This window comes from Rhinatrema bivittatum, chromosome 2, assembly GCF_901001135.1.
Source record: "Rhinatrema bivittatum chromosome 2, aRhiBiv1.1, whole genome shotgun sequence".
Taxonomy (NCBI): Eukaryota; Metazoa; Chordata; class Amphibia; order Gymnophiona; family Rhinatrematidae; genus Rhinatrema; species Rhinatrema bivittatum.
In genome coordinates, this window is record NC_042616.1 from 147,179,012 (window position 1) to 147,196,934 (window position 17,923).

Consider the following 17,923-nt stretch of genomic DNA (forward strand, 5'->3'; position numbering starts at 1 on the left):
TAAGAGTTTTGTTTAAAACACTTGCTCCCCAAGTTTTGTGGATCTAATTCTAATGGAATTTTCCTTTGTTGACATGAAATGTTGAAGTGACAGTAATTTTACTTGAATACTGAAATATTAATAAAGTTTTATAAGGCATACACTTTTTAATTACAAATGAACAAATACATCTGAATAAAAAATCCTTTCAGGACAAATAGATGTGAACCCTAAAAAACTCCAAAGGCCAAAGAACAAAAAAAACTTTTAAAAAACCTAAAGCACAAGTTGATAATTTAAAGGACCACAGGTAGTGCTGCTGCTTTAACATATTATGCCTCTTTAATATACAAACCACTAATCTATTAAAACTACATAATTTACATGGGTCATTTCAGTATGATGACAATTTTGCCACTTAATTAGCAGTTATATAAAAGGGGTTTCCATTAGTCAGCTTGACCTGTTACCATCTGTCTTTCTTCTATCCTTTTGTTTTTACAGCTGGTATTAAGAGCTCATTACGATGCACTAAATACTTTGTAAAACTACTGATTTTTTTTTTAAAGAATTCCTAGCACTTATCTTTAAAAACATAAGCAAACAGCTGGCAGCTCTTACACACATTCATAATTTTGTTTTAGTTTTAAACTATTTCTTTACTGGAAAAGATAAAAAATGCTTGATAAGAAATATCATTCAAGAAAATATACACTACACATATAACACAAATCTCTTTAACCATCTTGCAGATATCATTTAAAATTAATTTTCCAAAACAAGCAAGTTCTCTATCTAGTTTAGTTCTATAATCTCATGTGTATTTATTATATGAATATATTGCACTGTTCAATTTCTTATGTTCTCTCCTCCCATCCAAGACATATATACTACAATTTACATCTTTCTTTGTAAACCACCTTGCATCCTTCCTAAGAAAAGGCAGAATATCAAATGGAAATAAATACAATAACAAAAGACAACAAGACAGGGAAGGATGAGAAATTTGCCTGCTTTGGGTTAAGAGAAGAGGGAAGGATTCAGCATGGCTAAGGGGACAAAGAAGATAGGGGGGTAAAGTAGAGAAGCTGGGTTGAGGGAGGAAAACTGTCAGGGCAATAGAGCTCTGGCTGGCTTTGAACCAATGGATTGTTGAGATGAGAAGCTGGAGCTCTACTTCCATGCCACTAGGTAGCTATTACTCCTGAGGAAATTCAGTGCAAAAAATTTTTAAATTCTGCATACCTCATATTGGATCAAAATAATACAATATATCTGACAGTCTTTAAATGATTAATTTAAAACGTAATACAGAAAAAAATATTACTTAAAGATGCAGAGTTTTAAATATTTTGAGCAGAATTTCCCTAAAAGTTCACTGTAAGAGTGTCTCTTCCACCCTCTCTCTCTACTCCGCTGGCCAGTCTCCTTTCACTTTGCCCTCTCAGGCTCCAACTCCTTCACCTGCCACCATCTCTCCCCTCCCCCTCTAGGCTCAATTCCTTCCATTCTATCTCCACTCAGAGTTTGACCCCTCTCTCAATACTGCCCCTCACACAGGCTCCATCTCTCTAGTGCACATACACACCCCCTCATACAGGCTACCACATACACATAACCTCATGCAGGCTAACTATGTCTCTCTTTCACACACCCCTGCACACTGGCTCCCTCTCTCAGGCACCCCCTGAGAGAGGGAGCCAGATTCTGTACAATTGCACAGGAGGGTGATTCTGCGCTCCACAGTAGCACAGAATTCCCACAGGACTAAGCTATGCAAAAAGGGAACTAAGCAAACATATAGGGCTTGTTTACAACTCCAAGCAGAAATCTGCAAACTGAAACTGGTACACAGGGCTCTCTAAACAAGATTGCTGGAACATTGTATTATTCTCAGCAATCAGAGGACTAGGAGAGCCAACTCAGAGTAGACCAGTGAGCTATTAAAACCTTAAGTATGCCTGCTGAGGCATAGAGTTATATTGTTTACACTAGATAACCTGACCTGAACCAAATTATGGAATTAAAATGAGTGCTATAAACTAAAGCCTCTTTGAGTTACTTGATCTCTTGCAGTATGTAAGCAAGGTCTTGTTTTTGTCCCCATTATGAGCACCTATTGGGGGGGCGGGGGGAAGCCTCTCTGGAACTCAACCATAATGCGATTTATACCTGTAGGAGCCTCCAACCTGACAGGAGCAGGCTGGGCTAGGGAGAGGAAGAAAGGTAGCAGGCCAGGTGGAAGCAGCAGATAAAGAAATAAATGAAGAAAAAGGAAATGCAGTGGTGACTGGAGTGAGCAGTAGAGGACAGGGCTGGAAAAAACAGTGACCACTGGGGGTCCTTGAAGAGAGAAAGGTTGGAGGGGAGGCAAAAAAGTTGAAAGAAGAATGGGAGAGCAAAAAATGCCAATTAAAAATAATAATTAAAAAAAAGATACAAATTAATGTTCCTCCCTGGTTTCTAAGAATTTTAGCTGAAACTAGGAAGCCTAACTTTCAAACCTAACCAAAGAACAGCATTTGCAAATGTAAACAGATGCACAGAGATTGATACTATTATTTTATAAATGGAAGCTGCATTATTTATAAAATGCAACATATTTCTGCTCAGACAGTACACATGTATATTTCAGTACACACAAATATTTCCAATACAAGAAAATGGATTCTTTTGCTACCTATTTTATAGACCAGTGGTTCTCAACCTTTTTTCGGCCGGGACACATCTGACAGATGGTTCTCATATGCGTGACACACTGAACACGTGACCATCATGGGGCGAAATGTAAAGCAGAGTTGTTTATCTATAACAGGTGTTTTCCCAGGACAGCAGGATGTAGTCCTCACATGTGGGTGACTTCACCAGACGGAGCCCTATCACGGAAAATCTTTCTGTCAAAGTTTCTAGAACTTTTGACTGGCACACTGAGCATGCCTAGCATGCCATAATCCCTGTAGCCACAGGGGTCTCCGTTCAGTCTTGTTTGTAGCCAAAGGTGCGAGTGAAAAAATAATAAAATGATTGCGGACCCAATTCCGCAGGGTGGGTTTCATGAGGACTACATCCTGCTGTCCTGGGAGAACACCTGTTACAGGTAAGCAACTCTGCTTTCTCCCAGGACAAGCAGGGTGGTAGTCCTCACATGTGGGTGATTAGCAAGCTACGGGCTGACTCATATTTAGATGGGACCAACAGCATACAACTTGTGCAACAGGCACAACAATTGGTGTAATGTTGGAAAAATGAGGCAGCCTGAAAATCACAGCAGGTGGATGTGGAAGGAGTTGGGATTATACTGGAAATAAGTTCTTCAAGACAGATTGGCCAAAGGCAGTCTTGATGTCCTTCCTTGTCCAGGCAGTAATATGATGTAAATATGTGGAGAGAGCTCCATGTTGCAGCTTTACAGATCTCAGCAATCGGTACTGAATGATAGTGTGCTACTGAGGTTGCCATTGCTCTTACTGAGTGCACCTTCACTCGTCCCTGGAGAGGAAGGCCTGCTTTCCCATAGCAGAATTCGATACAGTCTGCTAGCCAGTTGGAGAGAGTTTGTTTGCCCACTGCAACTCCCAGTTTGTTTTTATCGAAAGAAACAATGAGTTGGGTGGATTTCCTATGGACTGCAGTGCGGTCTAGGTAAAATGCAAGTGCAGGTTTACAGTCCAAGGTGTGTAAAACTCTCTCTCCCTGGTGAGAGTGAGGCCTTGAGAAAAAGGTGGGTAAGACTATAGACTGATTCAGGTGAAAGTCAGTTACCACCTTATGAAGGAATTTAAGGTGAGTACAGACACCACTCGGTCATGGAGGAACCTCAAATAGGGTAAGTATGTGACAAGTGCTTGTAACTCACTAACCCTTAGAACATAAGAACATAAGAAATTGCCATGCTGGGTCAGACCAAGGGTCCATCAAGCCCAGCATCCTGTTTTCAACAGAGGCCAAACCAGGTCACAATAACCTGGCAATTACCCAAACACCAAGAAGATCCCATGCTACTGATGCAATTAATAGCAGTGGCTATTCCCTAAGTAAACTTGATTAATAGCAGTTAATGGTCTTCTCCTCCAAGAACTTATCCAAACCTTTTTTGAACCCAACTATACTAACTGCACTAACACATCCTCTGCTAACAAATTCCAGAGCTTAATTATGCGTTGAGTGAAATAACCATTTTCTCCAATTAGTCTTAAATGTGCTACTTGCTAACGTCATGGAATGCCCCCTAGTCCTTCTATTATCTGAAAGTGTAAATAACTGATTCACATCTACTCGTTCAAGACCGGTCATGATCTTAAAGACCTCTATCATATCCCCCCTCAGCCGTCTCTTCTCCAAGCTGAACAGCCCTAACCTCTTCAGCCTTTCATCATAGGGAGCTGTTCCATCCCCTTTATCATTTTGGTTGCCCTTCTCTGTACCTTCTACATTGCAACTATATCTTTTTTGAGATGTGGCGACCAGAATTGTACACATTATTCAAGATGCGGCCTCACCATGGAGTGATACAGAGGCATTATGGCCTGGAATGCGAAGAGGGGTCACAGTATGCTGAGATAGGCTAGGGAGCATTCTGGACTTGGGCTTAGGAATAGGATCGTTTTGTGCTAGTGTTGAGCTAGAAAATTGGGGAAGAGAGTTCTGGGATCAGACTGGGGAGAGGGATAGAAATCTGCTGGAATCAGGCTAGAGAGAAGCAGAGTAAATAGGGGCCTCAGGGTAATTTCAACAGGTATAAGCTAGTATGATACTTATTTTATATGTTTATTGGATGCCCATAGATCAGCAAATATATACTTATTTATAACTTGGGCAACACTGAAAGCAGCTAACTGGCTGACATTATTTCCTCGTGATACATAAATATTTTTATAAACACTCAGTCCTATATTTTTTGTATATGTATTATTTATATATAGATACAGAGTTAATGGAACTGGTTTTTCTGACTGGCAACTGGTTAGACCAGTAGGCTTTTTTCATAAACATATATATGCATACACATAGAGAGATAGACAGATATAGATAGACAGATATAGATATATATGTAGATATATATATAGATAGATAGATATATCCACACAAATTACAACAGGATCAGAAATCAAACAATCAAACTGCTACTAATTACCAGCCTTCTTTGAAGATCACTTGCAATTCCCATTGGTTCAAATATGAAATTTAAAGCCTTATTTGGCAATAATTAATTAATGCATGCATTAAAAATTTACTTTTTAATTTTTAGTAGTATTTTCACTAAATACTAAATTATTTTTCCAGCTAAAATTAAGTACATACAGTATAACTTTTAGCAATACACTTAATATAAAAATTGTATATGCAGAAAAGGCATTCTAAATTATGCAGTTGTAAAGATATATATGCCTGATATGTACTTGACACATATATACTCTTCACAGCTACACAACTTGTGATATTACATACAGTGGCTATATAAAGTCTACACCCCCTTCCAAAACACACATTTTGTTTTTTTATTTATTTATAGATTTTATATACCGATGTTCATCAGAGATATCACCTCGGTTTACAGTATAACAGAAAAACATACGCTTGGAAGCTTTTTACATAGAACGAGAGTTAGTAACTTAACTTAATAATAGTTGTGCGTGGGGGGGGGAAGAGTAAAAAGGATTGAAATAGTAAATATTAACACAAATTAACAGTAATATGATAATAACAGATATTAACAATTATATACATTATAGTAAAAAAAACAAAAATACCAGTATAACATTAAGGACATGGTGTTTTATGTGATTTCCTGAGGGGTGGGCTGAGGAGGTGTAGAGTGTGGGTGAAATGTGCTGAGAGGTCCTAGGTATATGCTTTAGTGAAGAGCCAAGTCTTGAGATTTTGTTTGAAAGTTTTAAGGCAATCTTCCTGGCGTAACTCCACGGGCACTGTATTCCAGCGAGCAGGCCCGGCTACTGAGAGCGCACGGGCACCGATGGAGGCCAGTTTAGTGTATTTAGGTGAGGGAGTTGGCATGGTAGTGAGATGTTGGTGTCTGGTGGGCTTAGTGGACTGGTGGAGACGAAAGGAGTCATTGAACCAATTCATTTCAGGGTTGTGTAGGGCCTTGTTGCCTTATTGCAGCATTTCCCAACCAGTGTGCCATGGCTGTTGCTCCGGTATGCCATAAACTTTTCTTCCAGTTGATAGCCAGCACCGCAGCAGTCTTCATTTTATATTTCCCCTACAACTGCCCTGCAGGATTATCCTCCCGCCATCAGGGAGAGTCAGAATGCAGTGCTTATCTACCTCTTTCTCCTCTGCTGGATCTTCTCTACAATTGAACTGCATGAGCACTGTACTCTGGCTCCATGCAGGTCCGGGTGCAGAGGGAAAAAGGCAGATGAAGAAGATGCAGCACAAGAGCTGCTGGCAACATCTATCAGTTCCAGGACATGGAGGAAAATGGACTGCTGAATGTGATAGAAAGCTGAAGTGTTGTAGGAGAAAGAAGGGAAGGTGATGTGGGGGAGGGGGAAAAAGAAGGGAAGGTGATGTGGGGGAGGGGGAAGAGGGAGGGAAAGAGTGCACTGATAGCAAAGGGGTGGGGGGGGGGAAGGGCAGGAAAGGGAAGGTGATGCCAGTGGAGTGGGGAGGTGAAGGTGATAATGAAAAAGAGTGGGTGGAAGGGAGCGAGAAAGGGACGTGATGATGCTAAGGGGTGAGCGGAAAGAGGTGGTTATGATGCCAGGAGTTAGAGGGGGAGGGAAAGTGAAAGAAGTGATGCCAGGGGGTGGGGGGAAGAGAAAAGGTGGTGGTAATGCTACAGATGGTGGGGGGGAGGGGGTGAAGGAAGGGAGGAAAAGTGATCATACCTGGGGAGAAGGAACAGAAGACGATGATGCAAGAAGAGAGGTTGGAGAAGTTGAAGATGCCGGGAGGGGTGGGAGGAGAGGGAAGGGAGGAGAAGGTGATGCCATGAAACAGGAAAGAGAAAATGACTGCAGTAGAATGGAGGGAGAGGGAAGCAAGGGGAAGTGATGGTGATTATATTAGGGAGTGGGAGATGGGGAGGGAGGGAAGGAAGAAGGGAATAGAAAATGATGATTATGGGGAGTGGGGAAAATGAAGGGAAGGTGATGATGCCAGAGGATTGGGGGAGAGGGAAGAAAAGAAAGAGTAATGATACCAGGGGGGTGGGAATAGGGACAGTGGTGGTGTACCACAATGAAGTAAGCCCTATGCCAGTTGTGCCATGACTCAAAATAAAGTTGGGAACACTGCCTTATAGCCTGAAAGTTAAATGCAATAAAACAGTGTTTGTTCCATGTATTCACACATCCTACTCCACAACTGTCAAGTAAAAAATATATTCCAGAATTCCTTGGAAAATGAAGTAGAAGAAAAACATGGAATAGAATGATTAGATTAGGTTTCCACTCCCCTAATAATTCTGTAGTAACTCTATATTCTTAAAGCTCTGGTGCACCCAATCTCTTAAAAAATGAATTGGCTTCACCTGTGTTAAACTGGACTGATTCATATGGGGACAGGATAAATTCAGCAGTTCTTGTTATTTCAAAGCAATAACCCAATTGTGAGCACCATGGAGCTGCCAAAAGAGCACTGGCACAAAGTTGTGGAATGGATATAAAAGAAATGCAAAGCCCTTGAATATACCTTGAAACATGGTGTCCCAGAGCGTGAGTTCTTAGACTGTGACATAGTTGGTGCTACCCAGCATGTAAAGACGGATTGGATCCACGCCAATAGCAGGCAGACTCATCATGGGCTGGGACCGAGAAGAATCTTCACCTATACCAGCCTCCTTCCCCGCAGACTCTTTTCCCTTGGGTTCTGAGGCTGGCAGGACTTAAGTGGATGCCCTCAGCTGGAATGGTGGTCCAAGGACCAAGGTAGGTAGCGAACGGGTGGTATCAATATCCAAGCAAGGTTGGGGCAGGCAGAGATCAAGGCAGAGACAGTAGGGTTGAGGCACAAAACGAGCAGTCAGAGGGGGCAAGGGGAGGGAAGAAAAGGACAAAGAGGGACAGAAGCAAGAACAGAGGGAAGACAGGGAACCGGAACAAGGTGGGGGTAAGATAGAAACCAGATGGTAGCAGGAATAACAGGAACTGGAACAAGGCAGGAAAAGGAATAATGCAGGAACAAGCAGGAACTGGAGCAATTCAGAAACTGGAACAAGCGAAAATGAGCAGTAATTACCCTCTATGAAGTGCAAGGAGACCTGATGTTGGTGCAGCAACTAGCTGGATGATTGTTTTTTTTAAATATACCGGCATGGCTGACATCATCAGGAGTCGCCATGGAAGTAACCGTCTCATGGTTAGAGCAATGGGCTATGAACCAGGGAAACCAGGGTTCATATCCCACTGCTGTTCCTTGTGAACTTGGACAAGTCACTTTACCCTCTGTTGCTTCTGGTACAAACTTAGATTGTGAACTATCTGGGAATAGGGAAATTCCCACAGCACCTAAATATAATCCGCTTTGAAGTGCCGAAAACCGAAATACAAATCAGATAAATCAAATAAATAAATTTCCTGCTGCAGGGCTTTTAAGTAGAGGAAGTGCACATGTGTACATAAGGAGATGTCAGCAGGGGCATGCGTCAGTGCGGCATCCTGCTGTGGGTGAGTTAGTGGGACCCAGAGGATGAGTGGGGTCGACCACAGCACTATACCGCGGTTGGCTGAACATTACACATGGTCGATAATTATCAAAAAGTGGAAGGTGTATGGCACCTCCAAGCTGGATGACCAAGCAAGGAGGAGACTAAATTAGGGAGGCAACAAAAGGCCAATGGCAATTTTAAAAGAGCTACAAGCTTCTATTGCCAAGACTAGACAAACAGTGTATGTGACAATAATATACCAAGGACTCCAGAAATCTGGCAAGAAGGAAGCTATGACTCAAGAAAAATAAAATGAAATGTGGCAAAGGTTTTGTGGTCTGACAAAATTAAAATAGGACTTTTTGGACTGAATGCAAAGCATTATGTTTGCTGCAAACCCAACACATCATCACCTAGAGTATGAAACCCCTACTATGAAGCATAGGTGCGGCAGCATCATGTTATGGGGAGATTTCTCATTGGCATGAACTAGGGCACTTATCAGGATAGAAGGGGCAAGAAATTGTTGCATCCGGTCTTAGACGGCTTCAACCTCTGTGCCTCACCTTTCTCTCTGCTCTCCCCGCTAGCCTTCGGAAGATGGATACTGCTGCGTCTGCATGCCGCTCTCTCCAGTGTCCCCAGAACGGTAATGGCAAGGCAATCCACCATGTTTCTCATGAGGGCTTCCTAGGGTGTGCGCGCACGCCACCCATGTCATGGCGGGAACATCGGAGGTGGCTCTTCCGAGTGACGTCACGCCATCTGGGTATTTAGCCTGCCCTTAGTTTGCTAACAAATCGAATTAGCAAGGATTGGACTTCTCCGGTCTAAGCTACTCTGCCGCTTCCTTGCTGCCACTGGAAGCTCTCTCTGCCCTTCGGGGTAATTCTCTAACCTGGGTACCCGCTCCTTCAGGTGCGGGTACCCTTTGCTTTCCTTCAGGTGCCCATCAGGAATCAGGTACTCGCTCCTCGAGGGCCTGCTCTTCCTGCCTTGGTGCCTGTATTCAACCTCTTCTGCCTGCTGGGATCTCCACCTATACAGCTACCAACTGGAACCTGCATCCTGCACTCCCTATACCATCACTGCGAGACGGGTCTCCTCTGTCGAAGGCCACTGGACTGCTACCTCTGGATCATCTCACTACTGCCACCTCTGGTGGTATCATTCTGCTGTATAATACAAGACAAATCTCTGTTTGCGTGTCTAGAGTCTAGCCTAGTACTATGGTTCCTCACAGGGCTCCTCCCCGTGGGCATGGCCATCTCCACAGTACCCAAGAATCCACTCCAACACCTCAAAACCATAACAGAAATACAGAAAGATAATTATAGGAAAACTTGCTGTTCTGTGCAAGGAAGTTGAAACCAGGACGTAAGTTCACCTTTCAGCATGACAATGACCTGAAACACAAAGCTAAAGCTATACCAGAGATTGCTAAGAAACAAAAAAGGTAAATGACCTGGAGTGGCCCAATTAGAGCCCCAAACTCAATCCAATTGAAAATGGAGAAATTACTTACTTGATAATTTCGTTTTCCTTAGTGTAGACAGAGATTTTCTGGTGTGTAGCAGATGGACTCAGGACCAATGGGTATAGTGTGCTCCTGATAGATGGAGACGGATCAGATTTCAATCTGACATCAGCCCTAGTACATATACCCCTGCAGGAAGCTCTGCTCTTCAGTATTCTCTTTGAAAAGCAATTGAGGATATATGTGGATATAATCAAACCTAAACCCTCTTATTGCCTCCAGCTCTGCTACCCTCTAACAACGAAGCATCTTAAGGAAATACTGACTATACAATCATTGAAATGTTATTTTTTGCATTAATGTTTTAATATAGTTCCTATTTACATTCCTTCCCTCCCTTACGCTTTGCAACCTATGTTTTTCACGCTACTTACGTGCTTGCTTTCACCCGCCCGCCATCTCTCCTTTTTCTTTTCCTGCTCCCCTTCCCCTGTCCCTGTTATTTTGTAATTTCTTTTTCCTTGCTACAAGAGTTGATTGTAAACCGGCATATGTCCTATGAATGTCGGTATATCAAAAGTTCTTAAATAAATAAACAAACAAACAAACGTGTGTCTGAACAACTTGATTAACTTGATTAACTTTGATTAACTTGAACTAGTTGATGTGGATATAGCTGGAGACCGCCAGTGCACTCAATCGAGAAACACTGACACCCGATAGGTATGGGTGTCCTAATTAGAGGGAAGCTTGGCTTACCCGTGTTCGTTTGCTCTCAGGGAATTGTCACCCGAGGTTTCCGTGTTTGTCGGCAGCCGTGGGCGGGATGCTGAGTCCATCTGTCTACACTAAGGAAAACGAAATTATCAGGTAAGTAATTTCTTCATTTTCAGGCATGTAGCAGATGGACTCAGGACCAATGGGATGTACAAAAGCTACTCCCAAACCGGGTGGGAGGCTGCCCGTGGCCCACTTAGTACTGCCCTTGTGAATGCTGTGTCCTCCCGAGCATGAACATCCAGGCGGTAGAACCTAGAGAAGGTATGAATGGAGGACCATGTCGACACCCGACAGATCTCGGCGGGTGAGAGCATCTTGGTTTCCGCCCAGGACACTGCCTGGACTCTAGTGGAATAGGCCTTGACTTGTAGAGGTGGAGGCTTGTCTGCTTCTACATAGACTGACTTGATAACTTTTGATCCAGCGGGTTAAGGTTGCCCGTGAGGCTGCTTCCCCTTGTTTCTTCCCACTGTGAAGGACGAAGAGGTGGGTCCGTCTTTCATATGGCTTCCGACCTTTACAAATATCGGACTAGGAGTCTGCCGACGTTAAGATGGCGAAGGAGGCGAGATTCTTCCAAGTCCTTATGCTCGTCTGGTGATGGCAGCGAGATGGTTTGGTTTAGAAGGAAGTGAGAAACCACTTTTCGGAGGAAGGAGGGGATCGTGCGTAGTTGTATGGATCCCGGTGTGAACCTGAGGAAGGGTTCTCGGCAAGACAGTGCTTGAAGCTAGGAGATGCGACGGGCCGAACAGACTGCTACTAGAAATGCAGTCTTCAATGTTAGTAGTCGGAGGGACAGACCGTGGGTGGGTCTGAAGGAGGCTCCTACTAGGGAGTCTAAGACTAGATTGAGATTCCATAAAGGTACCGGGGTGGTCGGATCTGTTTGACCCCTTTCAGGAAGTAGGAGACGTCCGGATGGGAGGCTAGGCTGCGGCCCCCACCTTGGTTCTGTAGCAGGCCAACACAGCCACCTGCACCTTGATGGAGTTGAGAGACACCCCCTTCTGTAAGCTGTTCTGCAGGAATTCCAGAATCGTGGGAATTTTGACTGTCCGCGGGAGGATGTTGCAGTCTTCATACCAGGCTTTGAATATTCTCCATATTCGTATGTAGGTTAGAGATGTGGAAAACTTGCGTGCTCGGAGCAGATTGCCGATCACCGCCCCCGAGTATCCGCTCTTCTTCAGGTGTGTCCTCTCAATGGACAGACCGTAAGAGAGAATCAAGTTGGGTCTTCGTGGAGGATCGGGCCTTGTTAGAGCAGATCCCTGTGAGGAGGTAGTGGGAGAGGGCTCCCTGTCAGACGTCTTGGCATGTCTGCGTACCACAATCTTCTTGGCCAGTCTGGGCCACAAGAAGTACTGGTCCCCTGTGGTGTTCTATCTTGCGGATGATTCCACCAGTAGCGGCCACAGTGGGAAGGCATATAGCAGGATTTCCTGTGGCCAGGTCTGGACGAGAGCATCGATCCCTTGGGATTGTGGTTCCTGTCTGCGACTGAAGAAGCTGGTAACTTGGGTGTTTAACTGGCTTACCAGGTGGTCCATGGCTGGTGTTCCCCAGCAGTTTACTATCAACTGGAAGGCTGTGCTCGACAGCTTCCATTCCCCTGGATCTAGACTTTCTCTGCTGAGGTAATCCACAGTGAAGTTGTCTTTTCCTGCGATGTGGGCGGCTGAGATCTCTTGTAGGTTTCATTCCGCCCACGCCATTAAGGGATCTATTTCCAGGGACACCTGTTGGCTTCTGGTTCCTCCCTGGTGGTTGATGTAGGCCACTGTTGTGGCATTGTCCGACATGACTCTGACCGATTTGACCCGGAGTCTGTGACTGAACCATAGGCAGGTTAGCCTGACTGCCCGGGCTTCCAGTTGGTTGATGTTCCATCCCGACTCTTCCTTGTCCCATTGCCCCTGGGCGGTCAGTTCCTGGCAGTGGGCTCCCCACCCTCATAGGCTCGCATCCATGGTAGGCAGGATCCAGGTCGGCGGGGATAGCCTTACTCCCTTGCTCAGATGGTCTTCTTGTAGCCACCATTAAAGCTGGGTTCGAACTTCCTCTGGGAGCTGGAGGTGATCGGAGTAATTTTGGGACATCAGATTCCATCATGACAGTAGGGAACGCCGTAGGGGTCGCATGTGAGCTCTTGCCCATGGGACCACTTCCAGTGTGGATGTCATGAGACCGAGGACTTGGAGGTAGTCCCACACCTTGGGACGAAGACTGCTTAACAGATTTCGCAATTGGTTCATCAGTTTTGTTCTCCTTGTAGGAGTCAGAATGACCTTGTCTTGTCTGGTGTCGAACCGGACTTCCAGGTATTCCAGAGATTGGGAGAGCTGCAGGCAGCTCTTGTTTGTGTTGACCACCCACCCGAGGTTCTCCAGTAGAGGTTTGACTCTGGTGGTCGCCTGATGACTTTCCTCTGGGGATTTTGCCCTGATCAGTCAATCGTCCAGATATGGGTGTACGAGGATTCCTTCTTTCCTCAGTGTACCCGCCACTACAACCATGATTTTGGTGAACGTTCAGGGTGCTGTGGCTAGCCCGAACGGTAGTGCCCGGAACTGGTAGTGGTGGTCCAGGATCGCGAAGCGTAAAAACCGCTGATGCTTGTGATGGACCGAGATGTGCAGGTAAGCTTCTGACAGATCCAGGGATGTGAGAAATTCTCCCGGCTGTATCGCCCTTATGACCGAGCGTAGGTTTTCCATGCAGAAGCGAGGTACCCTCAGGTGGCGGTTGACAGACTTGAGCTTCAGGATGGGCCGGAACGTACTCTCTTTCTTGAGAACGATAAAATAGATGGAATAGTGCCCCATATTTTCTTGTTGCGTGGGCACCGGCGTTATGGCCTTTCAGTCGAGCAATTTGGTCAGTGTAGATTCCACTGCTGTCCTCTTGAAAGGGTCGTGGCAGGGAGATTTCACAAACTTGTCCGGAGGGATGTTGTGGAAGTCCAGATAATGTCCCTCTCGAATGATGGTTAGGACCCACTTATCCGAAGTTATCTCGACCCAATTTTGGTAGAATAGGGCAAGCCTGCCCCCTATGGCTTCTTCCTGTGGATGGGTCGGCAGATCTTCATTGCGGGGTGCGGCTGGGGCCTGGACCAGCGCCAGCTCCCCTTTTGTTGTGTTTGTTCCGAAAGGAGTGGCCCCTGCCTGAGGGGCGAGATGCTTGATATGTACTTCTGTATGGTTTGAAGCGCTTTGATCCCCTGCCCGTTCGGGTGGGGGGGGGGGGGGGCACTGGCTTCTCTTGTTCTTGTCCTCCGGTAGCCTTGGTACTGGGGATTTGACTCATTTTATTGGATAACTTCTCCAGTTCGCTTCCGAACAGGAGGTTTCCCTTAAAGGGCATTCTCGTGAGTCTAGTCTTGGACGTCGTGTTGGCTGATCAGCTTCTGAGCCAGAGTTGTCTTCTGGCTGCTACAACGGATGAAACGCCTCTGGCTGCGGTACGCACCAGGTCGGAGGTCGCATTCATGAGGAATGATACTGCTGGTTCTAGTGCTTCAATGGATGTGGTGGCGTTCCTGGTCTTTAATAAGCAGGCGCGTGTCACCACGGCACAGCAGGCCGCGATCTGTAGTGACATAGCTGAAACGTCGAATGACTGTTTAAGGATGGATTCCAGATGTCTGTCCTGGGCATCCTTGAGTGCCGCTCCTCCCTCGACTGGGATGGTAGTGTGCTTTGAGACCGCGCAGACCATAGCATCCACTTTGGGGAATGCCAGAAGGTCTTTGGCAGCGGGGTCTAGGGGGTATAGGGCTGCCAGGGTTCGTCCCCCTTGAACATGGCTTCCGGAGCCTCCCATTCCAGGTCAATCAGCTGTTGAACGGCTTGCAGCAAAGGGAAATGGCAGGAGGCCTGACGGAGTCCCTCGAGGAGGGGATTCGTCTTCAGTTCCCCAGTGGCACTCGTGCCTGGGATAGTGAGCTCTTTCAGGCTGTGAGCCACGAAGTCTGATAGTTCGCCTTTAGCGAAGAATCGCCTCATGGTTCAGCAAGGTTCCGTTCCTGGAGGGATTTCCCCTTCTTCCAGGGAGTCTTGATCCTAGTCCAAGGTGTCTGTGTCCCCAAAGTTGGGGCTTTGAGGCGGGAGGGGCACTTCTCTGGGTTTAGAGGGTCCTGGGAATTTCGGGTCCTCTGGGGCAGGCTGTGGCATCGGGGGCACCGGTTGCATGTGGACAAAGGTATGTAGGCCTTTGAAGAATTCTACCCAGGAGAAAGATGCTGGGTCTAAATTGAGAGGCGCCACGTCCTGGGGAGCCCCATTTGAGGAAGGCTTCCACCAGGGGAAGCCAGATCCAGTGTACTGTCGGTGGATCCGGATCCCAGTGCCGGCTGGAGAGAACCTTGGCCTGGTTCACCCAGAGCCTCCTCGCACTGTAGACACAGGGCCATTGCCTCTTCATGCTGCACAGCTCTGCTGTGGCATGCTGGGCAGAGACCCTGAGCCTTGAGCTTCTTGTCTGGTGGTGCCATGGTTTGTGCGTGTAGGATTGCAGAAAACTCCGGTTTGCGCGTTCAAGTGTACGCTGGGAGGCTTAGTTATGCGCTCCGGGTGTGCCAAAGTTGTGCGTGTAGGTCGGATGCGCGGGCCACTGTGCGCACGGGGTTTACTTATGCACCCGGCACAGTGAAGGGTGTGGCTGTGCGCACGGCACGTATGCACGCACCGGTGTGCACACAAGTGACTTTGTGCGCACGGATTGAATTGGCGGACAGGGCGGCGATCAAGTGAAAATGGCGACGGTGACCACGCGAGCAATATGGCTACCACCTCGGAGGGTCTCCACGTGGGAGGATCCTTGTGTTGGACCGGGGTCTAGCCCAGATAGGGCTGATCAACGCGGTAGCACTGTCACCGGCTGGCGATCTGTGTGGCTGTTCGAGCCTCGGAGACCGGAGACTTTTAGGAAGTTTTCTACTTTACCTTGACTCTGCGTTTCCCGGTCTCGTCCCGGGCGGTCTCCGGCTGCGGGGGGGAGAGGGAAAGTACCTTCACCGCCGTGCTCGAAGTTGCACCCGCTGCCTCTCAGCCGCGCCCGTTGCTAAGTCCACGTCGGGAGCAGGCTGCCGGACTGAGGCCCACCTCTGAGGGATCGTGGAAATCACCTCAGGAATCTCAACTGAGGGAGGGACCCGTAGGTATCACCGCAGGAGAGCGGGGTTCGTCTGTAGAGGTAAGTTTTCTTCTTTGTTTTGAATATTTTTGGTTAGAATACTCTAACGCTGTGCAAGCGTGTACAGAGTCCCGAACTGCTATGGAGACGGAAAATACTGAAGAGCAGAGCTTCCTGCAGGGGTAAATGTACTAGGGCTGACGTCATATTGAAATCTGATCAGTCTCCACTTGCTATCAGGAGCACACTATACCCGTTGGTCCTGAGTCCATCTGCTACACACCAGAAAATCTCTGGCATGACTTAAGATTGCTATACATTAGCACTCCTCGAAGAACTTAACTGAACTTGTACAGTTTTGAAAAGAGGCATGGTCTAATGCAGCAGTTCTTAACCAAAGTGTTGCCAAGCACACGCAGGTGTCACCACGTTTCCTGGTCTCCGCTGCTCCCCCTACCCCAGCGAAATAGGAACTCATCCTCCACCCGGGCGGAACGCGGCAGGAGAGCTGGAGTGAGCGGCACCAACATGGTCTCTTCTTCCTGCCCCGTAAGAGGAAATTGTATAAAGTGACTGCACAGGAAGAAGAGACCATGCTAGTGCAGGCAGCACTGGCCTGAAGAAGAGAGGCATAGCCCAAAGAAGAGCAGCGTGGCTCGGAGTACAAGAGGAGCAATGTCAGCCCCCTGTGCCTAATTGATTCCTTTTTCGAGACTGCGAGGGCTGAAAGTAGAGGAGGCTGCTGCTGCCACTAGGGTTGGAAGTGGAGGAGGCTGCTGCTGCCGCTAGTTCGGTGGGAGGGAGAGTAAGTATATGTGTTTGAGATATTGTGTGTGTGTGTGTGCGTGTTTGAGATTGATTTTGTGTGTGCATGTGTGTGTGTGTGTGTGTGTCAGCATATATATATATACTTCAGGACTGATATTTAAGCCCTAATATGCATACACATCTATGAGCACATATAACTGTAGCCAGAGAGTTATTAATAAAAGATACCTTGCTGAAAAGGGCTATTTGCTGATCCAGATGTTCCTGAATTCCTTCCACTAACAGTCTTTCTTCCTCTCTGATTTGAGTTGTGAGTTGTAGATTTCTTTCCTTTGCTCTCTGACCCTCTTGTCTCTGAAGCATCTTTTCCACCTGCAGCATGTGTAGATACTTCCTGGAAATTTGCATTCGTAAATCGAGCCGTGTTGCTCTCCAACCGCTTCAGGGAAGCTGACATAGAGTTGTTGCTAGTACTCGTATAAGTCTAACATTTTGAATTAAGAGAGGGAAGTGAAAGAAAAACACAGTTAACCTTGAGAACAAAATATAGTAATGTATTAAATACTATTATTTCTGGGTATCGTTGAAATATAAATGGCTTTTAGGCATTTTAAATTCTTGCACCACATAGTTAGCGTTCAGGGTTAATATTCTGCTTTCTTTTCTGAATCATACACATAGCAAATGTTGCTTACCTGATGTAACAGGTGTTCTCACAGGACAGCAGGATGTTAGTCCTCACAAATGGGTGACATCGAGGATGGAGCCCTGTACGGAAAACTTTTCTGTCAAAGTTTCAACAAGCTTTGACTGACACTGGCACACTGGGTGCACTGAGCATGCCCAGCCTGCAATTATCCCTGTGAGCCACAGGTGTCTCCCTCAGTCTCGTCTTATAGCTAAAAAGCGCAAGCGAAACTAAAATAAAAGTATACAGACCCAACTCCGCGGGGGTGGCGGGCGGGTTTCGTGAGGACTAACATCCTGCTGTCCTGTGAGAACACCTGTTACATCAGGTAAGCAACATTTGCTTTCTCACAGGACAAGCAGGATGGTAGTCCTCACAAATGGGTGAGTACCGAGCTGAGGATGCCCGGGAATGCACCAGATACACCGCAGATGCGCAAAGGCGTAACAACTGAGGTGGAAATGGGAACGGAGGGCAT

At 46.3% G+C, this 17,923-nt stretch overlaps 1 protein-coding gene across 3 annotated transcripts in view; it reads right to left on the minus strand.

Annotated features, from left to right (window-relative positions):
* Positions 1–17,923, minus strand: part of MLLT10 (MLLT10 histone lysine methyltransferase DOT1L cofactor) — a 785,717-nt gene that overhangs the window by 430,894 nt on the left and 336,900 nt on the right. For all 3 annotated transcript variants that reach the window (XM_029588723.1, XM_029588721.1, XM_029588724.1), the window contains one exon: positions 16,986–17,241. In XM_029588723.1, the coding sequence (XP_029444583.1) occupies positions 16,986–17,241 (256 nt within the window). The remainder of the gene's footprint in view (positions 1–16,985; positions 17,242–17,923) is intronic.